This window comes from Pelophylax lessonae (assembly GCF_965119305.1).
Source record: "Pelophylax lessonae genome assembly, chromosome: 8".
NCBI lineage: Eukaryota > Metazoa > Chordata > Amphibia > Anura > Ranidae > Pelophylax > Pelophylax lessonae.
Genome location: NC_138775.1, coordinates 264,823,247 through 264,850,388, shown reverse-complemented (window position 1 = coordinate 264,850,388; position 27,142 = coordinate 264,823,247). Strand labels below are relative to the sequence as shown.

At 44.2% G+C, this 27,142-nt stretch overlaps 1 protein-coding gene across 3 annotated transcripts in view; it reads right to left on the bottom strand.

Annotated features, from left to right (window-relative positions):
* Positions 1-27,142, bottom strand: part of SLC44A5 (solute carrier family 44 member 5) — a 282,899-nt gene that overhangs the window by 92,611 nt on the left and 163,146 nt on the right. For all 3 annotated transcript variants that reach the window (XM_082266222.1, XM_082266223.1, XM_082266221.1), the window contains exons 4-8: positions 16,720-16,804; positions 12,893-12,977; positions 10,939-11,064; positions 6,924-6,984; positions 667-790 (exon numbers count right to left, since the gene is read on the bottom strand). In XM_082266222.1, the coding sequence (XP_082122348.1) occupies positions 667-790; positions 6,924-6,984; positions 10,939-11,064; positions 12,893-12,977; positions 16,720-16,804 (481 nt within the window). The remainder of the gene's footprint in view (positions 1-666; positions 791-6,923; positions 6,985-10,938; positions 11,065-12,892; positions 12,978-16,719; positions 16,805-27,142) is intronic.

Sequence of the window (27,142 nt, the reverse complement as noted above, 5' to 3'; positions counted from 1 at the left end):
ATCAACTTCTGTACAACCAGCCTGTCCATAACTGGATCGAAATTTGGCCCGTCCCTTCTGAACCAGCAGCATTTCAATCCATGTATAGCCAGGAAGGTTAGGAAGATGGGGAGTTAAAACCGCTAACAGTTATACACCCCTTCGGGCAGTGGAGAGAGCTCTGCACATCTGTCTCAGGGTACCTGACTCTCCCCAGGCTCTCTCTGCAAGAGTTGTAAGAGAATGCAACAGATGGACCAGAGGCTAACATACCATTTGTTTAGACTGTGTAAGGGTTCTCAGGGACCTAGGGGCCCATTTATACTAGATATGAGTCAGAAGGAATTTTGTCACATAGCTGTCAATGAACACACAGCAAATGTTTTTACTTGGCCAATAGTTGAATGAGTAAAGGGTCGGGAACTGGTCTTGCACAAGAGCGGTTTTGATGTCAGTTTCCACCACTGAGGTGGACTACTGCTCTAGTATGAGAAGTGAGAGTCCAAGGAGTGTAGGGGAATGAGGGTTATATACTGAATTTCATAAAACCTACAAGAAGCCAGTGGGTCATTCAGCCTACCAGATTCCATTAATAACTGAAATAATGTGGACTGACCATTGATGGATGGACTGACTGTTAAAGCCTAAAGTTCTACAATTCACTGTATGATAAATAATATTTCTTACTTGGCTGCTTCTCTCAGAACCGTGACGTTTCTCATTTTTCCCTCTCCGTCCTTAAATTCTGTCTTGTTTGCAACAGTTAGGATCCCGTTCCTGGTGGAGAAGTCAGGGAAGCACCTCTGCAGGACTGTTAGAAGAAAAGACAAGGTCAGACAATTCTGCAACGTTAAACCTCTGAAAGGGGTGTGAAAAGGGCCAATCAACAGGCAATATGCAGACATGGTAAAATACCTATTCTGTATTAATCTAGCTACATCCCATTAATCAAGAAATCTGAAGTCATTTTGTTAAGTCTGTGTCTCCTATTCCTGAAAGCTGACCACAGTACCTTTGCAAACATCTGCTCCAAATCTAATGGTACACTTTTTTCATGAAGGGAACCTGTAAACCATGGGTGTCCAACCTTTTGGCTTCTCTGGGCCACAATGAGTAGAGAGAAATTTTCTCGGGCTGCATATAAAGTATATACTATAGTTAAGGTATATAAGTAATAAAATGCCGCGCCCCCCGTACTAATTTAACACAACTAGAGGATGATCAAATGAAATGGAATCAGTATACAGAGGTTTACTTCTTCTGAGAGATAATAAAAGAACACTCTAACCACCATCACCACTTCAGTGATTTGAAGTGGTCATGGAGGTAGCAGTCAGAAACACTGCACATGCTCGCCCTCTCCCCTCCGAGGCAGCCTCTGCCTACAGTTGGAAGCTGCTGTGGCCGTGCCCCCGACTCGACTTCCTTCCTCCCCAGCAAAAAAATAATTGTCAGGGGGCAGTGGGCCGCATTGCCTGCGGTTCTGGGCCACATTTGGCCCTTGGGCCGCAGGTTGGACATGCCTGCTGTAAACAGATACATTTATGGGCTCTCAAGTTGCAATGCTGACCATCTTCTGAAAAAAATATTTGTCTGGCTGACATGCTGGGCCTCAAACTTCAGTAATTATACAGCCAGTGGAGTCAAAACCCCTAATCAGTTAGCATGTTTTAGGTCAGTGACTCATGATCTATTGAAACCAGAGGATCAGCATGATAACCAGGCAACTAAAACCTTCAGATTTTCAGTAATGGAAGAGTTCTCATGTCTGTGAAGATTCTTATTTATCCAGGTCACGGTAAAGCTAATAGTAGTCTGTTCCGTTTAACTGACCGCCTTCTATAAAGGTAGTGATTCATAATGTATGATGAAATGCATTGGCAGAGCTTGGACGCACTTCACAGCGTGTGCTTCCAGTCGCCATTTTGGATTCTGAAATACATGAGTGTAGCAGCACTGCAGTTTTTATATTTTGTAAGTGCAATTCTTTTTTAAAATAAAGATCTTCTTTAGTTTAACACTATTGGGAGATCTTCCCTTGCTTTGTTCTCTTCCCATGTATTTATGACCCGATGTGGAGTGGCGAGGTCTGTAGCACATTGAGTGTATTGCCCTCCAAGGACATGAGGAGTGTGGAAAAACTATGAACCATGTCTCATTAGGAATGTGCTTATGTCCCTACAGCCTGATATGACCACTCAATGTATGAGGGTCATGTCCATCAGGTAAGCTGCCTATGTGCATAGTGCTGGTTTTTTGCTTACAAGATTCACCTCGCAGGCAGCAGCTCAGACACAGTTGATAGAAACATGGAGATGGGCTTGTACAACTCTTACAGAAGAGTCAGGGGTCAAAGGCCTCTGATATAAAGTACATAGCACAATGCAAGAGAGGTCAGTACCAGAAAAAGAAAGGTTTACCACCATGTGTGCAGAATAGGCCTCCCTAGTGAGCTGCCTGCCAAGATTCGTAACAAAGGTGCCTTCCAGATATTTTGTTTTATATATGCTAAAAAGGAATACAGAAAGAATCAAGAGGGAAGGAAGAAAAAAGGGAAACAAAAAGGGGGGGGGGGTAAAGGCAGGGGGGACAAAGACAGCTTGTGCCCTAACAGGGCATATTTTAGGGAACCCAGCAGGAGTGTTTTAGGTTGAGGCCCATTACTCAGAGCCATGCAACGGACCAGGGGTGCCCGAAGGGTTGTACTTGTTCCCAAATGGATGGATTTTTAGAAAGTCCCAGAAGATATGCAGATAGGAACCCTTTTCCTGGCCACATCGGCAGCATAAATTGGATGTGTGCAGAAAGATTTTATGTAGCATGGTTGGAACCCTGTACCATCGACATAAGATCTTGTAGCCCTGCGCTTGAAATATGTTAAAAATGGAAGACTTGCATGCAAACAATAAAGCCTGTTTGACTTTGGCTGGGGAGAAAGTCAACTGTAGATCCTCTTCCCACTTAGGTATGTAAGATGGGACGTAGAAATTACGTGGTCCCAGATGATGAGTGACCCAAGATTGCCATCATCCCATATGACATTAAAAATAATAACACTAGTGTGTTGTTCTCCTCTTGGGGGGGGGGGGGGGTTTAAGGCAATTGAAGAAATGAAAAGAGAGAAAAGCAAAACAAATATATATATATATATATATATAAAATATAAATATTTATTAATACAATTCTAATTAAAAAGTGACAAATATGCCAAACTTGAACGATTCACATAACCTCATCCTAATCCCATGGCCAAAAACGGAAGAAACCAAAGTTGGTCATGGGCAAATAGGACCAAAAGTATTATGCAATAAATGCACCAAAGGAAGAGGAATGGGGATACACAACTCCCATCCTGGGGTATGACCCCCAAGGGAGGGAAAGTATTTAATCCTTTTGGTCCTATTTGCCCATGACCAACTTTGGTTTCTTCCGTTTTTGGCCATGGGATTAGGATGAGGTTATGTGAATCGTTCAAGTTTGGCATATTTGTCACTTTTTAATTCGAATTGTATCAATAAATATTCTCATTATATATATATATATATATATATATATATATATATATTTGCTTTGCTTTTCTCTCTTTTCATTTCTTCGATTGCCTTAAAAATCCCCCCCATAAGAGGAGAACAACACACTAGTGTTATTATTTTTAATGTAAGATGGGACGAATCCTGTAGGAGAGGACACCAGTCATTTATACAGCTGAGATAGGAGGTTGGGTGCATGAGACATATCCATACACAAGTTCTCAAATGGGGTGGGGTAATGCAGGCTACCATGTTTAGCAATGGTAGATTTCAAAAAGTGGTAGGTCTGGTATGCCGACAAATTGTCAATAGACAGCCCAATAAATGCTGGATGTCTAACAGTGAAGGGCATCTAGAAGATGACACAAAGTGTAGAAGACAAAAATTGCCTATGTCTAAGAGGCGGTCAAGATTTTGTTAGTGTTACCGGGCACAAGCTCCAGATCCCTCAATAGGGGGATCAGGGGGGACTGGTGTAATGAGACGTCCAGAAGGGGAAAAAGTGGATGAAATCACATTAAGCGCAGCTCTGATGCACAAGGAGGGAGATTAAGCGTAACCATGGGAGCCACGAAATACAGGACAAGATTTTCACGCTTACACTGTATTTGTGGGCTCACACTCATCACATTTTTGTTTTTTTATACTGTACACTGTGTGTTATAATAATTTGTCATGGCTCTGGTTGAGTCACAAGCTGATGATTTTGTGTGATTTTGGTATTATATATATTTGTTTTATACATCTGTGTTAATGATTTTTATACACTTTTGGTTGGCTGTATACTAAAAAGGTTCTATTTTTGTAATTTTTTGGATTATGAATATAACATAATCATTTTTTTATGTTTAGCTTTTTGTTTTTAGCGTCTCACTTTATTGGCTTCCTAAACAAACAAGTCTATATAGTATGTCTTTCAAATATATACATATTTGCTGTTTAATCAGTTTAAAAATAGTGTAAGTATAGAAAAAGGCCCATTGATCTGTCAGAAATCCACTGAGCTTCTAAAATCCTGTTTGGGCTTATGACATGGTGCCCTTGCTGCACTGATATCCTATCCAGGATTGTCAGCCCTGCCTTCACGACTACGGAACTCCACCTATACCCTGCCCCCTCCGCCCCTTCAACATGCTTACTTTAAACTCTTTCCCAGTAAAACAATGTTTCTGCCTTGTTTGCCAAGAGCCTGCCCATATACTGTGTATAGGGAAAATCTCTTGGGAGATGTAGTTCTGGGGACATGCCTAGGTCAGTAGGAACTAACCTTCCAGACGCTGCCCCTGCATTCATTTTACAAGCCTGGTGAAGACATCACAGGGAATAATAAAAGCCGTTTCTTGCTACAGGAGCAAAGTAAAAGACAAATATAATGTATAAAAGCTGGTACAATCTCTAAAGGGGGAAAAGAAGGTTTGAGGGTAAATTTAGGTAATGCTTGGACTACACTTTAAAGCGGAGCCACCCAAAAGGGGAAGCTCTGCTTGCGCCTTAACACCCCCCCCCCCTTTCCCACCACTGCACTGCCACTTTTTTTGGGGGGGGGAGAGGGGGGAGCTGGTACCTGTTTTTGACAGGTACCTGCTTCCACTTCTGGGTCAGATCACGGTCGTGATCTACGAGGAGTATCAACCCCCTCCTCCTTTCCCCCTCCCCACAGCCTTCTGGGACACACACAGGTCCCAGAAGACTGCAGGACTATTCAGAAAGTGAAGCGCAACTAATGCAGGCACAGTAGGGAACCGTCTGTGAAGTCAGAAGGCTTCACTGCCAGTTTCCCTTACCTAATATGCCCCGTGCCTGCACCCGAAGCTGATTGAAGAATTGGCTTGGGTGCCGACATTGCGGGATCCCTGGACAGATAAGTGTCCTTATATTAAAAGTCAGCAGCCACAGTATTTGTAGCTGCTGACTTATTTTTTTTATTTAAGGAGACGTGGGTTTTATCAGTCATACAAGTAGCTATCATCAGTTCTGAAATATTTTAGGAACATACTCCAACCATAACTCGGTCACCTTAATCACATCACCATTGTAATGTGTCAAGGCAAATGTTAATTGTCAAGGAACAGTATGTGAGGTGGGAAAATATGTGTAAAAAAATAGGGTGTTTTCACAAATTTTCAAAGATGGAATAAAACCTTTAAAAATTTGAATGGGAGCGCCAGACCAAAGAGCTGAGAGTCTAAAATCATTTAATATCAGTGTTTGCTCATAATTAATCGCAAAAAGACTACTTGGAACAGCCAATGAGTTTTGGAGTTTCAGACACTCTCCAAACTCTCGAAATGTGTTGGCTGTTCCACAATGTCTTATCATGATCAAACACCAATATTAAAGGATTTCGGATTCTTAGATCATTGATCTGGCACTCTCAAACTTTTTACATGTGGATCCTTAACTTTAGGTACCCTATACAGTAAAACCTTGGATTGCGAGCATAATTCGTTCTGGAAACATGCTTGTAATCCAAAGCACTCTTATATCAAAGCGAATTTCCCCAAAAGAAATAATGGAAACTCAGATGATTCGTTCCACAAGTCCTTCAGTTTATAGTCTATGAACAAAGATTTTAGCAATGTGATAGGTTGTGTAACCATAAAATGTCCATCCACAATTCCCTTCCCAAGGGGATTAGAAGCAAAATCTATCAGAGCTACAGAATATAAGAGAGATGAGAGGCGCCTCTAAGTGTAGCAATATGGTTACATTTATTGAAGGTTCAACATTTAGCAACTTGATGATTAAAATAGGCACACCTAAGTATGCAGGCATCTGGGGTAAAGATGTCCACATAGACCATCTTCTGAACCACCGGCTCTCACCACTGTCAGTCTGCAATCGTGACCGGGAAGAATAGCCTGCAGTAGAGTGATCTGAAAGTGAGGTTTGGAATCACTCGTGGAGCGCAGCGGGGAAGGGATGATGAAGATGGCTGTGCAGAGGATGGTCTATGACTGTGGACAGCTTTACCCCAGATGCCTGCATACTTAGATGTGCCTGTTTTAATCATCAACCATGTGAGTTGCTAAATATTGAACCTTCATTAAATGTAACCATGTTGCTACACTTTAGAGGCGCCTCTCTTCTTTTATACATGACGCTACTTGTATATCAAGACATCGCTTGTATATCAAGTCAAAATTTATTTAAAAAATTTGCTTGTCTTGCAAAGCGCTCTCAAACCCAGGTTTTACTGTATAAGGGACATCCTGTTTTGTTGAGTGGCCTTACCAGAGCTACTGCACCCCATATGAATGTGAATGGTTTTCTTTAACCACGGCCTACTGATAAGTAGAATTCACCACCTCCTTTTAGGTAGAAATGTAGCCCAGATTTAACAATACTTCAATAAGTATTTCTATATTTAAAATTCTCTTATTTAGTACACACATGGTAGCAACAAGAACTTACATGGCCTACTTGGAACGATCATAGATGGGCAGTCTTCATCCCGTAAAACTTCTGCAATAGACTGAGATAATCACAGATCAGGTAAAGCTTCTACAGATTTATATTTTCATACAAAAACCAGATAACTGCCAATCATACTTCTCTCTGTGGGTGACGCCAATCTTGTTTTATAATATACAGATTTCCTGTATATTATGCAATTTTATAACTGAACAAAATGGTCAGCTGGGGGGATTTTTACATTTTAAAGTGTCTCTTTTCATTCTGAATCTAGTAGAGAAGGGATAAAACCTCGGGTATCGGGTTTTATTTTGCCCTCTGTGTTTCATTGGGGAAATTTGCCTTCAGTTACTGTAGACACAGAAAGTGTAAGAAAATGTTTGCAGCAATGGAGAGAAAATCTCTACAAAGAGGTAAAGTGGGGCAAAACACAGCTACCCTACACAGTCTTACAGAAGCTCCAAAAAGGAAAGAGGGAAACCACTTGTAGGGAGGTGCAGTGTGGTGTGGCAGCAGTAAACACTTGGAAACCAGATATAATAAAATGGTATTGTAGTTAAAGTCCAACAACCCAACTACCTGGTGGAAAGGCAACCCAACCGGGCGCACTCCCAAAATGTTGCAGAGAACAGGGTAGCGGCAGGTCTCGGATGCTCCACCACCATCTGTCTCGAAGTACAGAATGCAGCCTGGCAGGTCTGCGCCCAAATGGGGAGTCTTCCAGTAAAAACAGCATGTCCATGCTCATGCCCTATTCACCAGAAACCTCTCCCTACTGCTGTTGCTGTCAGATGGGTGCCAAGCCTGAGAGCCAGAGCCCTAAATTGGCTCTGCCTGACCCAAGATGACTGCCAGAGTCATATGGGTCAGCAGAATCCAATTAAATAACTTCCGCAGTGACCCAGGAAACCATCTTCCTCTTGACTTCCCCTCCAACTGCAATGCTCCTGCCTGCAGTGTGGAAAATAGACTGCACCTGACTACACGTTCACCATATTAAAAGCCTCAGAGTCAGTTTATTTCCAGTATACAGACCACTCCCATCTGGTACATTCTCTAAGGCATTTCACTCCTTTGGGAGCTTACTCATAGGGTAATACATTTCCCTGCCTTAGACAGCTGTCAGAGGTACAAGTGTCTCCATTGGAGGATTTCCACTTGTCCTCGCAGTTTCTGCAACCTCATGCTCTGGCGGTTTAAGGACACTGATAGAAGTCACAAGACTGCTATATACTGCTGATGAGAAAAAGTATTTATCCATTTATATTTACTCAAATATTTGCATTTCCATGTTCTGTGTACTGTGGGAGATCAGATATAGTGAATGCAGGTTCGGGGTTTAGTAACAATTTAAACACGTGGTCATTAGGAATAATTACTCCCTTAAAGATAGATAAAAAGTTCAATGATGTCAATGGGAACTTATCTCAAAAGAAGAAATTGTTAACTGCTCAAGGGAACCCCCAGCAACCTCTGGAGGAACTCTAAGGTTCCATGGAACCCCGGTTGAGAAACCCTGGTCTAGTTGCAAGATCCAGAGTAGAGTATTTGAATTGCGACTGTGTGCATGAGTCTTTCTGAACCGCTATTTTTTTTTTTTTTGCAAATTCTTTTTATTGTTTTCAAGAAAAGTACAAAAACAGAGCCCTCGGCATACCCCGGCTCAGGAGAAAACAAAATACAATAAGACCCCGTTCAGACAGGGGCGACACGACTTGGTGGGGCGACCTCGGCGCAAATTGCACGGACTTCATATCATTGAAGTCAATGCAAGTCGCCTCCAGGTCACCCCAAAGTAGTACAGGACCCTTTTTCTAAGTCCGAGCGACTTGTGTCACTCCTATTAGAACGGGTCCTGTACTATTCAATGGCGAGCGACCCACAGCAACTTGTCAGGCACAAGTCGCGCTAGTGTGAATGGGGGCTTAAAAGAAAAAGAAACGTAACAACTAAAAACAATCCACCCCAATTATAGGCTGCTGCCTCAAAGAGATCGAGTGTGTGTGATCGAGATCGATATGAAAAAATAACAAAGGAAGAACTATCAGCCCCCCCCCCCCCCCCCCCCAGCCAAAACAACAAATAAAATAATGTGATGGGTGCGCTGATAGATGTTAAACCTGCAACCAAAGGTCCTTTTACCTAATGTGGAGTAAATTTATTTGTAATAATGTTTGGTGCACTATAACTACTAATAATGTGTCTCGTGCAAAAATTCTCAAACAAATGTGTTATACTCTCAATACCCAAAAATATTCTCATAAAAACCATTAATATGCAAAAGAACACAGTGAACAGGTGAATAAATCAATGGTGAATTGAATATGATCCAATGTGCTAAAACAAGTGTCCATAAAGTCTAAATTCATCCATAGTGCTTCACCGCAAATAAAATGTAGGATCCAAGTTTGAAAATCAAAACAGTGCTCTATCCAATTCAAAAGAAATGTGTGAATCCCACCACCTCCTATCTCAGTTGAAGTCGGCTCGGAGGAAACGCGTCAGGGAGGAGGCGTGCCGTCACACACGTCATCCGCGGTCCGTTCTGCAGCCGGCCACGGAGAGCCACAGGGTATTCTGTGAAAAGCTTGTATCAAGATACACGAAAATAAGTGATTACAAGATACCGCAAATAAAATGTAGGATCCATGTTTGAAAATCAAAACAGTGCTCTATCCAATTCAAAAGAAATGTGTGTGAATCCCACCACCTTTAGGGTTTCCTCCTTACCCGACGGATAAAAGTAAGGTGCAAAAAAACTCCCAAATCAATTCCCTGTGTGAAAAAAAGTGTCACCAATATTGCAGATTCACCCGGTGCGGAGGATGATAATCTAAGCCTCTTACCAGATGAAAATGTCACTGCGCTTGGAATATATCCCACTAAAGGGTTTCCTTTCCTCCAACACCAGCAGATTCAATTGTGGATGATCTCTATACACGAACCACTTTAGCTGCTATACTCCTCCATATGACTCCACCAATGTGTAACATGAAATGAAGAGAATGCAGCCGATAGTGCATTACCCCCAAACTTTAATAAAACAATAGGCTAATTACACTTACTTTCGTGTATCTTGATACAAGCTTTTCACAGAATACCCTGTGGCTCTCCGTGGCCGGCTGCAGCACGGACCGCGGATGACGTGTGTGACGGCACGCCTCCTCCCTGACGCGTTTCCTCAGAGCTGACTTCAACTGAGATAGGAGGTGGTGGGATTCACACACATTTCTTTTGAATTGGATAGAGCACTGTTTTGATTTTCAAACTTGGATCCTACATTTTATTTGCGGTGAAGCACTATGAATGAATTTAGACTTTATGGACACTTGTTTTAGCACACTGGATCATATTATATTCACCATTGATTTATTCACCTGTTCACTGTGTTCTTTTGCATATTATTGGTTTTTATGAGAATATTTTTGTGTATTGAGAGTATAAGGCCCCGTTCACATTGGGGCGATCCGACTTCCCGGGGCGACCTCACAGGTCGCGACGCGCTGCTCGCCCCGCGACCTCGGAGCGGCCGGCACGGACTTCATAACATTAAAGTCTATGCAGGTCGCTCCGGGTCGCCCCAAAGAAGCTCCGGACCCTTTTTCTAAGTCGGAGCGACTTGTGTCGCTCCTATTAGAACGGGTCCGCAGCTTCTCTATGGAAGGCGACCTACGGCGACCTGTCAGGCGACCAGGTCGCCTGACAGGTCGCCCCAGTGTGAACGGGGGCTAACACATATTTGTTTGAGAATTTTTGCACGAGACACGTTATTAGTAGTTATAGCGCACCAAACATTATTACAAAACAACAAATAATAAGAGTGGATTAACGAGAAGTAGTCACAATATCAACACGATCGACTGTGGTGTCTACCGTCTCCAGCCAGATACTCCAAACCTTGGTGGATTTTTGGGGACAGCCCCTATTAGTGTAGACTTCTTTGTATAATGGTATGACAGAGTTCCCCAATGGCTGAACCGCCATTTTATGTAATAATATCTCCTTCTCCACTCACCTTTCTGGGGTTGTTGAAACCGGGCTTACAGAACTGCCGGTAGTATTCCCAGTAGCTGGTATTGTACCTGTTGGCTTGCACGTCCAAGTAGGTTGCAAATCTATCCGGGCACTTGGGAACGCACAACTGTACACAAGACAATGGAGTCAGCAGCCAATCACATGTGACATATGAGTATAAAACTTTACAATTTACACACAGACATTTTTTAAGCAGAACATGCATGAAAAAGAAAGGTCCAATTATCTGAGAACATCCCAGGTTTTCTTTTGTTGCTTTTTTTTGTTTTGTTTTTTTTTGCTATTTTTTATTTGGAGGGTGCAGTCTCCCAAGAAAATGGGTCTCCAATTATTGTAAACATTTTAAAGTCTTTGTTTATATGCATTTGTCTAGCTATACAGGGAGGGCTATACAAGGGCAGCCATCATTTTCCATTACATATACCACTCCTGCTTCCACCTTTTAACTCTCATCTTTTTTTTTTTACACAAATGTACATTTTTAGCCTCAAGATTAGTTAAAACCTGCAAAGCATTATATATTTTCTGAAAGCAGAGACTCTGTTGAATAAAACGGTGGTGGTCATGGGCCTCCGCAGGTAGGGGCAAGGGGGGAGCAAGTGCTGAGATCCCAACTGACAGCACAGTGAGGGCAGTGTTCTGTCAGATGCTGAACTGCGGTAATGCAGGGCGGGTGGGCAGATGAATGAGCGGTTGGGCAGTCAGGCAGGCCAGTGAGAAGGCGGACAGACAGGGGAGTGGGCAGGCCAGTGAGCAGGCGGACAGGCAGGTGAGCGGGCGCCCTGCATTGTCGCAGTTCAGCATCTGAAGAACACCGCCCTCACTATGTAGCCTTGGGAAACAGAGAGATTATATTATCCCTGACTGCCCGTCCTTACTTTGGGACACTGCCACTAGCAAGTGACAAGCTGCATCTGGTGGCAGGTGACATGGCAAGTGACAAGCTGCACCTGGTGGCAGGTGACGTGGCAAGTCACAAGCTGCATCTGGCTGCAGGTGATGTGGCAAGTGACAATCTGCATCTGAAGTCAGGTGTCGTGGCAAGTGACAAACTGCATCTGGTGGCAGATGATGTGGCAAGTGATAAGCTGCATCTGGTGGCAGGCGATGTGGCAAGTGACAATCTGCATCTGGTGGCAGGTGACGTGGCAAGTGACAATCTGCATCTGGTGGCAGGTGACGTGGCAAGTGACAAGCTGCATCTGGTGGCAGATGACTTGGCAAGTGATAAGCTGCATCTGGTGGCAGGTGACGTGTCAAGTGACAAGTTGCATCTGGTGGCAGGTGACGTGGCAAGTGACAAGCTGCATCTGGTGGCAGATGACGTGGCAAATGATAAGCTGCATCTGGTGGCAGGTGATGTGGCAAGTGACAAGCTGCATCTGGTGGCAGATGAGGTGGCAAATGATAAGCTGCATCTGGTGGCAGGTGACGTGGCAAGTGACAAGCTGCATCTGGTGGCAGGTGACGTGGCAAGTGACAAGCTGCATCTGGTGACAGGTGACGTGGCAAGTGACAAGCTGCATCTGAATGTAGGTGACATGGCAAGTGACCAGATAAATCTGGTGGCAGGTGACGTGGCAAGTGACAAACTGCATCTGAAGGCAGGTGACGTGGCAAGTAACAAGCTGCATCTGGTGGCAGACGATGTGGCAAGTGACAAGCTGCATCTGGTGGCAGGCGATGTGGCAAGTGACAAGCTGCATCTGAAGTCAGGTGATGTGGCAAGTGACAATCCACATCTGGTGGCAAGTAAACATTCCAGTGGAGGACACTTGTTTTGCTGAAAAGTACTACTAGGGAAAATAAATCTAAATATTGCAGCAAAAGCTATTTTTAATTTTATATTTTATTGGCAGTTCACTTTTATCTTGTTATTTTTGCCTGGAGTTCTGCTTTAACTGCATATGTGTTCACTTATGTGTTCATCATACCTGGATGGTAGGGCACTGCAAATTGATAAGCACCAGAGGACTTGCACATTGCAGGATATTAAAATACATTAAGAGGGTCTTGTTCCTAAAATAAATCATAAGGACACAATAAATGATCGGTTTATTCCATAACACAAGTATGAACATTTAAACCACAGATAATCAATTACAACATTAAAAATGTAGAGAAAGATTTGCTCTCAACGGTGACCCTGATAATGGTGCCACATCCCATATAAATGTAACAAAGAGGTTGTTTCCCTGGTGGTGGGACTTCGCAGGCAACAAAATTAATTTACAAATAGTAATATACAAAAATGTATTTTATTGAAAACATAATAATGGATTAAAAAGAGAAAACAGTAATTCACGTTTCATATGATGCAGGTGACATGGGTACTATAACAGAAGAAACCCAAAATCTGTTATAGTACCCATGTCTTCTGCATCATATGAAACGTGAATTACTGTTTGCTCTTTTTAATCCATTATTATGTTTTCAGTAAAATACATTTTTTTATATTACTATTTGTAAACCCATTTGGTTGCCTGCGAAGTCCCACCACCACGGGAACAACCTCTTTGTAACATTAAAAGTGTAAATATTAAAGTGGGCATCATCAGGTTCAATATTATTATTTCATGTTAGGAAACGTGTAGAAAATACAGGTATTTATTACTTCTTTTGGGGAGCACAGTACCCCCCAATGCCTTCATCTGCATTTCCCGTCCGGAATGTTGAAGCCATTTTTGTTCAGGCTTCATGCAGGATCACCATTTATTTCCTGGAATGTGATGGCAGCTCATAGATAGAAATTATGTAAATCTGGGTCTCTGCAAATTCATAAACAGATCAGCTGTGTCTGACACAGAATAAATGAAACAAGGGCGCCAGGTCAGAGTAGTGTTTAACCACTTGCCTACTAGGCCTATTTTTGACATTTGGTGTTTACAAGCTAAAATCAGTTGTTTTTGCTAGAAAACTACTTAGAACCCCTAAACATTATATATTTTTTTTAGCAGAGACCCTAGAGAATAAAATGGAGATTATTGTAATATTTTTTATCACACCGTATTTGCGCAGCCGGGTGCTGATCAAATGCCAATTGGCGGACCTTTTTCGGTCATGTCCCTTCGACAGAAGCCGGACCGGGTTGTTCTGGTGGGAGGGGGGGGCGTTCCTCTGTCAGAACATAACAGAACAGCAGGGGAGATCGCTGTACTAACACACTTGCGGACAGTTCAGATCCACCTGTCAGTTTTTCAGGCGGATCTGAACGGATGCCCCATACATCTCTATGGGGCATCGGATGTCAGCGGAGACATGTCTGCTGACATCCGATCCGATCCTGTCCGTCAAATTTGGACGGATGGAAACCCTATTTTCCATCCGTCCAGCAGATCGGATGAGAATGGACAGGCGGTCCGTTCTCGTCCGATTCCCCCATAGAGAAGAGTGGGGACCTGACAGCTCTGTCTCCGCACACAGCACGGAGACACAGCTGACATCCGCCTGCTCAGTGAGGGATCGGCGGATCGATCCCCCACTGAGATAAAAAGGAGTCCGCCGATGGACTCCTATGTGTGAAAGGGGCCTTAAAAAAAAACAAAAAAAACAACGCTGTACTGAGCTTTGTCATGCTGCAGTGTGCAAGAGGCCTTAAAGTGTTACTAAACCCACAACAGTAAAATCAGTCTGTATATGTAGTAAAGCATGCTTGTTATACATTGTGGAACCTAAGGGGTTAATCCTCTGCATTGTGTAACAAGGCTGTTTGATCCTGTCTTCTCTGATGCTCATCTACTTCCAGTGTTTCCAACTCATCTCCTGATTTTCTAGAGGCCAGGACATGCTCAGTTTGGTGTGTATTACTACATTTTTTTTTTTCTTGGGAGAGTGCATGTGCCAATCAGCACTGTCCAGACAGAGGGTCTGTGCGAAGCTGTACCCAAATGAAATTGACGTCTTTTTTTCCCCACAAATAGAGCTTTCTTTTGGTGGTATTTGATCACCTGTGCGATTTTTATTTTTTGCGCTATAAACAAAAAAATGAGCGACAATTTTTTAAAAAAAAAAACAACATTTTTCACATTCTTTTATATGAAATTCTTGAAAATAAAAATGTAAAAATCTATGTTTTTTTTACATTTTAGGCCAATTTGTTTTCTGCTACATATTTTTGGGAAGAAAAATCGCAATAAGTGTATTTTGATTGGTTTGCGCAAAAGTTATTGGGTTTACTAACTAAGGGAAAGATTTGTCATTTTTATGGTTTATTTTTTTTACTAGTAATGGCGGCGATCTGCGATCTTTTGCGGGACTGCGACATTGCGGCGGACAGATCGGACCCCTTACTGACATTTTTGACACTTTTGGGGGTACCAATGACATTACTACAGTAATCAGTGATATAAATTTGCACTGTTACTGTAAAAATGACACTGGCAGGGAAGGGGTTAACAGTACGGGTGATCAAGGGGTTAAATGACTAGGGGAGTGATTCTAACTGTGGGGGGGCGTGGCTTCTGAAATTACCATAGTCATGTGATCCTATATAGAAGGATCACATGGGCTCTATGAGCATTGCAGGGAGAAGAATGGTTAGCTGTGTTTACAACAGCTGACCGTTCTCTCTCAGCGGGGAGCGATCGCGTGATTCTAACTGTCAGGGGGCGTGGCTTGTGAAGTCATCACAGAGACATGCGATCTTCTATAGCAGGATCACATGACATCTGTGATCACTTCAGGGAGAAGTACGGACGGCTGTGTTTACATCAGCCGTCCGTCCTTCTCTGTCAGCAGTGGGAGATCAAGAGTGGCCGGCGGGCATCAGAGCCGCCTGTCACCCGCACTAGCTTCCCCGCTGACGAGCAGGAGCGGGAGCGTGCCCCTGGCAGGGCGTGATCGCCCCCTAGCTCCTCCCAGCACTGTACATGTACGGGACTTTGCCTGGAAGTGCCAGACTGCCGCCGCACAACTGCGGCGTGCGGTCGGCAAGTGGTTAAAGACAAATAGACTGTTCATTTTGGAAAATAACTTTCCCCAGAGCTTAGTGAATGAGATGGAGCACTGATAACCTCCATCATCCAATCACGGTAAAGCAAAAAATGCTCTTTTTTTTTTATATTCCAGGAATGTGATTGGGTATTCTTTACAAAGTGAAATTTCACCACATTCACCAATTGCTGGGGAAAAATAGCAAAAAACCATGAAGGGCCCCCTGGACCCCTGGCCGGGGGCCCTTCCCTTCTAGCCTGGTGCTAGCTTCAGGAGGAAAAAGGAGGACAGTGATTTCTCTAGATGCCGCCCCTCCTATCCAGGTGTACAGAGGAGCCGCATGGGCCCCCTGGAGCATGGGGCCCAGTTGCAATTGCAACCCCTGCAACCCCTGTAGTTACTCCCCTGCCTTGCACCTTGCAACTTCTCTAGCACGGATTATTTTCCTTTAGTAATTCAACCCCTATGACTGTAGTTTTCACTATAGCAACCTCTGCTAATGCTTTTTCATCAGTTTACCCACATCTGTGATGAGGTTTACTTTACTATACAGTTTATTTTTTTATTGTTACATGTTTATTTGTGAAGACTTGTAAAGTTTTTGAAGGCATATGCATATAATCACTCCAATTCCTTGCTGTATTGAGCAAGTCTGTGTAACGCTAATTGTTTCCACAAGAGGGCTCCAGAGACAACAGTCAAAGCAACTGCATGAACCTTGCAGGCAGACACATAGTATAAATGATAAAATATTAGCTGCCTGGAAGGCAAACAGCAAGTAGTAATTATCTGATCATTTTTAGGACAGCATACAAAAATAGATACTTACTCATTCCGCGTATCCTTCTGTCCACAGAACTGTCCATAGCTGTCGGTGGGGTATATAACTTTCCTGGGGTCCCCATGTATCCATGCTGAAAGACAAAGCACAGAATTGTAAAACACAAATTTTAAGCAAATAGAAAACTGGAGCCGCACTCCTCATTTGTGTGCAAGGAGGAATCTTCCTGATTCTATTTCATTCGGCCCAGTGGCTGAACAATAAAAAAACAACTACCCATCTATGGGCAGCTTTAGGAAGCACCTGACAACATGGGGCAAAGCCATTTTTGTACTGTGTGTCCTGTAGTCACCAAAAAATAATGATACTTCTTTAACCACTTCCTGGCTGTGCTATAGCCGAAAGACAGCTACAGCACAGTGGTGTGGTTCTGGGAGGACATTCAGCTGGGGTGTGTTCTGTGATCACTGTGTCCTTTGGGCACAGGTTAGCACAGATTGGAGTAAAAGGCCAATCACAGCAGCACTTTACCATGGGATCAGCTGTGTTCAATCACATCTGATTACAATGTAAACAGACTTGCTGGTTATGGGCAGTACTTTCCTCATGCGCTGTCACAGCATGAGAAGAGAAGAGCAGACAGCCGACAAGGCTGACAGTGACCTGATGATCAGTGCAGCCCCAAGAGTGCCAATCAGTGCCGCCTATCAGAGCCCATCAGTGGCACCTATCAGTGCCTCCTTATCAATGCTGCCCATCAGTGCAGCCTATCAGTGCCTCCTATCAGTGCCCGTCAGTGCCTCCTATCAGTGCAGCCTATCAGTGCCCATCAGTGCTTCCTATCAGTGCCACCTATCAGTGCCTCCTCATCAATGCCACCCATCAGTGCCTCCTCATCAGTGCCCATCAGTGCCTCCTATCAGTGCCCATCAGTGCCTCCTATTAGTGCCCATCACTGCCTCCTATTAGTGCCCATCACTGCCTCCTATTAGTGCCCATCACTGCCTCCTATTCGTGCCCATCGGTGCTGCCCATCAGTGCCACCCATCAATGCCGCCCATCGGTGCCACCCATCAATGCCTCCCATCAGTGCCTCCTCATCAATGCTACCCATCAGTGTAGGCCATCAGTGCAGCCAATCAGTGCTGCCTGTCAGTGCCCATCAGTGCAGCCTATCAGTGCCCACCAGCGCCTCCTATCAGTGCCTCGTATTAGTGACCATCAGTTCCTCCTATTAGTGACCATCAGTGCCGCCTATCAGTGCTTATTAGTGCAGCCTATCAGTGCCGCCCATCAGCGCCTCCTCGTCAATGCTGCCCATCAGTGCCTATCAGTGTCCATTAGTGCCACAGATCAATGCAGCTTATCAGTACACATCAGTGTCTATCAGTGTCCATCTATGCCACATATCAGTGCAGCCTCATCAGCACACATCAGTGAAGAAGGAGAAAAATTACTTATTTGCAAAAAATTTTAACAAATTAGGAAAAACGTTTTTTTTTTTCAAATTTATGGTGTTTATTTTTTTGTTTGTTTAGCAAAAAATAAAAAACCCAGCGGTGATTAAATATCACCAAAATAAAGCTCTATCTGTTTCAAAAAATGATAACAATGCCATTTGGGTAGAGTGTTGGATGATCGCGCAATTGTCACTTTTTAGTGCGACAGCGCTGAAAGCTGAAAATTGGCCTGGGCAGGAAGCGGGTGAATGTGCTCGGTATTGAAGTGGTTAATACACTCCCAGGTCCCGCTAGGGTACTAAAGAAGGAAGTAGAGATTGTATCTTATTCCTCAGCTGGAATATTCCATCATTTACTATGAATGCAGAACCTGGAGCTTACAGAGACCTAAGAACCTCTCCAACCCGTGTGACAGCGCTCAGACACAATGGATGGCTGATTAGGAGCTGAGCAGTGCATTGTGGGAAGAAGGATAGAAGGTCCTCAATGCTAGGAAATACCGGGGGTTCCAAATTTACATCAAAGGGGGTGAGCAATCACATGACTCCAATACCTTTGTTTCAAATGGGCAAAGTGAAAGTTTACTTTAATCGCTTCATCTCTGGAAGATTTTACCCCCTTAAAGGTTAAAGAGTAACTCCACTTTTGCGTGAAAGTTATAGCGTTTCTTTAAACGATGGTATACATATGGGAATTGTTATTTATTTCTATTTTTTTTTTTATACTAGTAATGGCGATCGGCAACTTATAGCTGGACTGCGATATTGTGGTGGACAATCTGACACTAACTGACCTTGGAGGGGGGGGGGACTAACCAAATGACACAACCAGTGACACTAATATAGTGATCAGTGCTAATAATATACACTGTCACTGTACTAATGACACGGGCTGGGAAGGAGTTAACATCTAGAGTGATCAAGAAAAATGTGAAAAAAGCATTGCTGGTCCTTCCAAATCCATACCTTTCCGGTCTGGTGCAGATTTTAAGAGGAACCCCCTTCTCAACCATACCAGGCCACATGCCCTCAACAAGAGAGGGTGCTTTGGGGCAGGCAGGCTATGCCCTCCAAACCCCAAAGCACCTTGTCCCCATCGCCTCTTCCCCACAACCATGGCCGGTTGTGGGGGTCCATGGGCAGGGGGCTTATTGGAATCTATAACCCCCAGATCCCGGCACCCTCCCATGTAAATGAGTAAATGACTATGGGGTACATTGTACTCCTACTCATTCACCAAAAAAGTGTCAAAAACAAAAAACAAATACACAGTTTTTGACAATTCTTTTATTAAAAAACAAATGACACCCCCCCCCCCAGTGCAGAGCCAGCTTCAATCACGACGCCTGCCACCACCTCCAATCCGAAAAAAAGCTCTGCTCGCTCCGAAGGCTCCCACCGTCTGACTTTTCTTAAATAGCTAAGGGGCGGGGTCATTCAACGATGTCACCAGGTGGCACCTCCCTGTTGTGACGTCACTGACCCAGCATGTACCAGGGGACAATTTACCCCATACCCATTCAAATTGGGGGGGGGGGAGGGGGTGGCGGGATCTGGGATGCATGCTCAGATAAGGGTCTGGTATGGATTTGTTAGGGCCTTTAAAATCCATACCAGACCCCCCACTCTTTTTTTATTGGATATAATTTGTGTTCAAAACTGATCAGATGTGCGATTCAGATACGTTCCCATAGAAGGCAATGAGCCTGAAATTTGCATCTGAACTGCACCCCAGCACTCAAGAAAACACACAGAATTCTTTTTAAATTTGCAGCAAATTTGCGCTGCCGCTGCACCGCATTTATGTGAACCAGCTCCATAGAAAGCTGGTTTAATTGACATGTCATGCAAATCGGATGCGCATCCAATTTGTATATATGTGAACAGAGCCTTAAAAATAAAATGGACCCCCAGCTAGTGAACCAAAAAAGAAAAGGAGCTCAGGCTGCAATACTCACTTAATATCCAGAGCTGACGCCCACAATACATTCTCAACACAAGATGTCCTCAGTCCTCCAAGCTGAATGAGACTAAGGATAGTCTATGAATACAGGACCACATGACCCTCTCACTACACTACCCTTTTTACGCATTGCATTGGTGCAGACCCTATTGTGACGTGTGATGTGTCGCAAAAACATCTGCAACAGGATGGGGAAAAAAAAGTAAAATGTACATTCAGGGGGCCCCCAGGAGGGGAGATGGGGCAATTGTGGGACGGGTGCTATGCCCTGAGTTTGGCTTTAAACAACCTGACAGTTTCTTATATCTCCTGTGGACTCTTTGGTGGGATCTTTGCTAAATTCCGAGGTCTGTAGTGGTTATCTCCCCTCCATTGCTAGATTCTTATTTATTTTATATTATGGAGAATGTAACAGGATGAGCTAGAACACACAAAGCTAAATGGAAATACCCAAAACTCCCAGGTGGACAGAAACACAAGCAACACTGTTCCTAATGGCTACTACATGGAACTAGGTTATAGTTCCCTCTAGCAGGGGACACGGCTCACCCCAAAGTATGGAGTCTACCTCCATGATAGTTGATCTTCACTAGAGTTCCTGATAAAGGAAAACCCTAGTGGTCCAGGTTTACTTCAATGCAAGCTGGGTTGAGGTCACAGCTCTCAGGATTGCCCCACCAGGGTGGTAGCTGGAATACAGTGTGGAGACTGTACACAAAATGCTAGGCAGAAAAAGTAGTCAGGTTTGGGCAGAGGTCAATGGTAAGTGGCAGGCAAGAGAGTAGTTAATTCCGGACAGCGGTTGCGGGCAGGCAGCATTCAAGAGAAAAGTCAGGACAATCCAAGTCAGCAGCAAGCAAGGCAAACTGGAAGAATAATAGTTATTTTGCACAATGAATAGCTAGCAATATGACATACCACCAGCCAATTCAAAGGCTGGAGCTTAAATACCTCTTTGGTCAGAGGAAACACTCGGTGTAAATTTCAGAAAGTTCTGGAAATCCTGGCAGGGATTCTGCAAATACCATTGGAAGTGCTGGCAAGGATTCTGCAAATACCATTGGAAGTGCTGGCAAGGATTCTGCAAGTACCATTGGAAGTCCTGGCTGGGATTCTCCAAATACCAGTGGAAGTCCTGGAAGGAATTCTGCTAGTACCATTGGAAGTCATGGCAGGGATTCCTTGAGCACTATCAGAAGTGCTGCCAGGGATTCTGTAAGTTCCATTGGAAGTGCTGCTAGGGATTCTCCGAATACCAGCGGAAGTCCTGGTAGGAATTCTGCTAGTACCTTTGTAAGTCATTGCAGGGATTCCGTGAGCACCATTGGAAGTGCTGCCAGGGATTCTGTAAGTACCATTGGAAGTCCTGGCTGGGATTTTCTGAATACCAGTGGAAGTCCTGGCAGGAATTCTGCTTGCACCATTGGAAGTCATGGCAGGGATTCCTTGAGCACCATTGGAAGTGGTGCCAGGGATTCTGTAAGTACCATTGGAAGTCATGGCAGGGATTCCTTGAGCACCATTGGAAGTGCTGCCAGGCATTCTATAAGTTCCATTGGAAGTCCTGGCTGGGATTCTCAGAATACCAGTGGAAGTCCTGGCAGGAATTCTGCTTGTACCATTGGAAGTCATGGCAGGGATTCCGTGAGCACCATTGGAAGTGCTGCCAGGGATTCTGTAAGTACCATTGGAAGTCCTGGCTGGGATTTTCTGAATACCAGTGGAAGTCCTGGCAGGAATTCTGCTTGTACCATTGGAAGTCATGGCAGAGATTCCTTGAGCACCATTGGAAGTGGTTCCAGGGATTCTGTAAGTACCATTGGAAGTCCTGGCAGAGATTCTGAGAGTACTGTAACAACTATTTTGTAGACTAACAGGGTCCACCTATAGCTACATTTCTCCTTTTGTTGAACTCACCCAGTTGACAGTTAATAAAAGATGGTGCTGGGAAGACATGACCATCAAACAATGACTCATGAGACTAATTGGGGGCTAACAATACCCAAAGTAGGAAGATTATCTTGCGCCTATGACCAACCTTGCAGTGGCGCCCACTTTGCAGCAAATCCATCACCACTTTTGCAGTTATAAAAAAGCACATCGCTCGCCATCCATTGTTGCAGTAGTGGATGATGCACAGTATGTAAATATGTTGGTGAAGATGACGGGAGGTGAATGTTCTCCGCAGTGGTGAGACTTTTATTGTGCTCCCTCTAATGAAACAACATCTATTTGTAACATCTATTGTGTTGTGTCTCCGTGAATCATGTTTATGTGACACGCCGGGAACATTTTATTAGGTGAAACACGGCGAAATTGTCACATCTGTGCAGTTCTATCAAGGGACATGACCGCTGTCCATAATTTATGGCATAATACTGGGAGCCATAATGTTGAACCCGAGAAGGTTATAAATATGTATGCGGCCATCACTTTTCCACATGCAAGGGAAATGTGTTCTCCTGAATATTTCTCTTTCTCTGGTAAATCTAAGGTTGCTTCCATTGTAATTCATAGTCTTTGGAGGATGGCTTTTTTCAGAAAGTTACACAACAACATTTGCCTTCATTTGGAACTATCCTATATTAAGGGAGAACTACATTTTGTATAGTTATCCTTTCTTACCCATATACACCCCAGCATCCTCTCCAAAGTTTTATGTTCCAATGTCCATGCTTCTGGAAACTTCACGCTGTAAGGTCCACTGGGATCCTCATGGACAGGTTAATATACAACTATGGTGGATTGTAAGAACTAGGGATCGACCGATTATCGGCAAAGCCGATATATTGAGGGCCGATATGCACTTTTCCCGGCCAAGGTGGCCGATATTGCCGATATTTCGGGAAAGTGCTTGTACCGAAGTGATGCCTGCAGCTAGAGAGAGGCATCACCCCCGGTACCGGCGCCCATAGCTGACGGTCGGCTGTCTTGTAATGATAACCAATGCGACTGAGAAGCCACTCGTCTGTCATTACAAGGAGAGGGAGGGGACGACCCACCCCCTCCCGCGGCTCGCCCAGGTCTCCCGTTCCACCGGAAGACCCGGGGCAACCAGCCCGCACGGCCGCTGAAGACCCGATTAAAGCCACATTCGGCTCTGATCGGGTCTCCATGTAAAAACCCAAAAGTGATGTCATGACATCACTTCCGGGTACTCTGCACCAGATTCAAAAAAATGACAGCATTCAAAACAGCCAAACTTGGCGTTTTGAATGCTTTTAAGTGCAGAGGAGGGGTTTGGGGTCTTTTAGACCCCCAGATCCCTCCACAAGAATACCTGTTAAGTGATAAAATAAAATAAAAATTTGAAATGTATGAAAATATCGGCCGATACCGATACGCAATGGCCAAAATATTGTTATCGGTATCGGAAACGAAAAACCATTATCGGTCAATCACTAATAAGAAGATTACAGCTCAAATCCTCACTCTTTACCTGTTGTGTCTCCTGGACAGAAAGTAAAAAGAAATCTCCCAGACAGGACACAGACAGCAATAAAAAAAATAAATCCAGACAGGGGGTTTTACAATTGCTTTCACTATCAAGAAAAAAAAGGCTATGGCCATAAATATACTTTATGAAGTCCCCTCTAAACTGACCCTACTGCCACACTTAGGGCCAATTCACACTACGGGGTTAATTTACTAAAGGCAAATAGACTGTGCACTTTGCAGTTGCTTCAGAGCTTAGTAAATAAGGTAAACCTTCCCTCTGCAAAGAATACCCAATCCCATGCAAGGAAAAAAAAAAAAAAAAAACACAGCATTGTTGCTTGCACATGATTGGATGATGGAAGTCAGCAGAACTTCTGCTCATTTACTAAGATCTGGAGCAACTGCACTTGCAAAGTGCACAGTCTATTAGCCTTTAGTAAATCCACACCTATGTGCAGTGACAGACGTTTTACTGCCAGGAAGCAATTGTTTCCTACAGTGAGGGAAAAAAGTATTTGATCCCCTGCTGATTTTGTATGTTTGCCCACTGACAAAGAAATGATCAGATTATAGTTTTAGGTTTATTTTAACAGTGAGAGACAGAATAACAACAAAAATTTCCAGAAAAACTCATTTAAAAAAAGTTATAAATTGATTTGCATTTTAATGAGTGAAGTAAGTATTTGATCCCCTATCAATCAGCAAGATTTCTGGCTCCCAGGTGTCTTCTATACAGGTAACAAGCTTAAGGCCCCTTTCACACAGGGAGTCCGTCGGCGGACTCCGTTTTTCTCAGCGGGCGATCGATCCGCCGATCCCCACGCTGAGCAGGAGGATGGCAACTCTGTCTCTGCGCTGTGTGCAGAGACTGAGCTGTCGGGTCCCCATTCTTCTCTATGGGTGAATCGGATGAGAACGGACCGTCTGTCCGTTCTCATCCGATCCGATCCACCAGACGGATGGAAAATAGGGTTTCCATCTGTCCGGATTTGACGGATCGGATGTCAGCAGACATGTCTCTGCTGATATCCGATGAACCATAGAGATGCATGGGGCATCAGTTCAGATCCGCCTGAAAAACAGACAGGCGGATCTGAACGGACTCTCTGTGAAGGGGAATAAAGGGAGTGCTCCTAATCTCAGCTGTATAAAAGACACCTGTCCACAGAAGCAATCAATCAATCAGATTCCAATTTCACCACCATGGTCAAGACCAAAGAGCTGTCCAAGGATGTCAGGGACACGATTGTAGACCTACACAAGGCTGGAATGGGCTACAAGACCATCGCCAATCAGCTTGCTGAGAGGGTGACAACAGTTGATGTGATTATTCGCAAATGGAAGAAACACAAAATAACTGTCAATCTCCCTGGGTCTGGGGCTCCATGCAAGATCTCACCTCGTGGAGTTTCAATGATCATGAGAACTATGAGGAATCAGCTCAGAACTACACTGGATAATCTTGTCAATGATCTCAAGGCAGCTGGGACCATAGTCACCAAGAAAACCAGTGGTAACACACTACGCTGTGAAGGACTGAAATCCTGCAGCGCCCACAAGGCCCCCCTGCTCAAGAAATCACATGTACAGGCCCATCTGAAGTTTTCTAATAAACATCTGAATGATTCAGAGGAGAACTGGGTGAGTGTTGTGGTCAGATGAAACCAAAATCAAGCTCTTTGGCATCAGCTCAACTCGCCGTGTTGGAGGAGGAGAAATGCTGCCTATGACCCCAAGAACACCATCCCCACCATCAAACATGGAGGTGGAAACAATATGCTTTGGGAGTGTTTTTCTGCTAAGGGAATAGGACAACTTCACCGCATCTAAGGGACGATGGACAGGGCCATGTACCATCAAATCTTGGGTGAGAACCTCCTTCTCTCAGCCAGGGCATTGAAAAGGTTTCGTGGATAGGAATTCCAGCATGACAATGACCCAAAACACACAACCAAGGCAACAAAGAAGTGGCTTACGAAGCACATTAAAGAGGAAATAAACTTCCTCTGCAGACATTTGCCTATAGGTAATCTTACAGAAAAGACATGTACTTATAGGTAGTGAAAATATCCCCTAAACGTGTACCGATTAGGAAATATATACATGACATGCAGCCAGTGACATCACTGGAACATGCGCTCTGAAGGAACGGGCCCAGGTGCTGTTCCTTCCGAGCCCCGTGCCGTGAACAGCAACTACCATGTGCATACGCGGGGGTGATGCCATCACGGCTCCGGCCAATCACAGCATCGGAGCCTACAAACCCGAAAGAAACTCTGGGGAAAATGTCAGCGGTGTGCGGGCTGGAACTGCTTCGTTCTAAGGTAAGTATTACATAATGAGCTAGCTCATTATCCCTTTGTCTTACAGGGGTTTTTTTTTTTTTTTTTTTAATTTTTGTTTTTTTTAAGTTTACAACCTCTTTAACCACTTCAATACCGGGCACTTTGACCCCCTTCCTGCCCAGGCCAATTTTCAGCTTTTAGCACTGTTGCAATTTGAAAGACAATTGCACGGTCAGTCATGCAACACTGTACCTGAACCAAATTTATGTGATTTTTTCCCACAAATAGAGCTTTCTTTTGGTGGTATTTTTTCTTTTTTGCTAAACAAATAGAAAAATACCGAAAAGTTTGAAAAAAAAAAAAAAGTTTTTTTTGTTTATGTTATAACATTTTGTAAATAAATAAGTTTTTCCTGCACTGATGAGGCCGGACTGACAGGCACTGATGAGGAGGCACTGATGGGGTGGCACTGATGATGAGGCACTAATATTCAGTACTGATGGGCACTGATATGCAGCACTGATGGGCACTGATATGCAGCACTGATGGGCACTGATATGTGGCACTGATAGGTAGCACTGATATGCAGCATTGGTGGGCACTGATAGGTGGCACTCATGAGCACTGATAGGCAGCACTGATGGGCATAGGTGGGCGACACTGATAGATGGCAATGATGGGCACTGGTGGGCAGCACTGATAGATGCCAATAATGGGCAACACTGATGAGGAGGGTAACGGGAGGCTCCCTGAGCACTGATTGGCATCCCTGGTGGCATGGGTGGTCATCCCTGGTGGCCATGAGTGGGCATCCCTGGTGGCCATGGGTGGGCAATCCCTGGTGGCTCTAGTGGGATCCCCCAAGGGTCTGCACTGGTAATCAAAGCTCTGATTACCAGCACAGACCCCCCCCCCCCCGTCAGGAGAGCTGCGGGTCGGCTCTCCTCTACTCATGCCTGTCAGGCGCGAGCTGAAGAAACCTGATCAACGGCCCTTCCTATTTACTATGTGACCAGCTGTGATTGGACACAGCTGGTCACATGGTAAAGATACTAAGTCATAGGCTCTTTACCGGGATCGGAGATGCGGTGTGTCAGAGTGACACACCGCACCACCGATCGTTGCTCTGCGGGCACTCAGGACATCATATGACGGTCAGGATAGAGCAACCACTTTTCCGTCGTCATTCTGCTATATGACGGGGGGCAAGTGGTTAAGGTCCTGGAGTGGCCTAGCCATTTTCCAGACCTTAATCACATAGAAAATATGTGGAGGGAGCTGAAAGTTCGAGTTGCCAAACGTCAGCCTTGAAACCCTAATGACTTG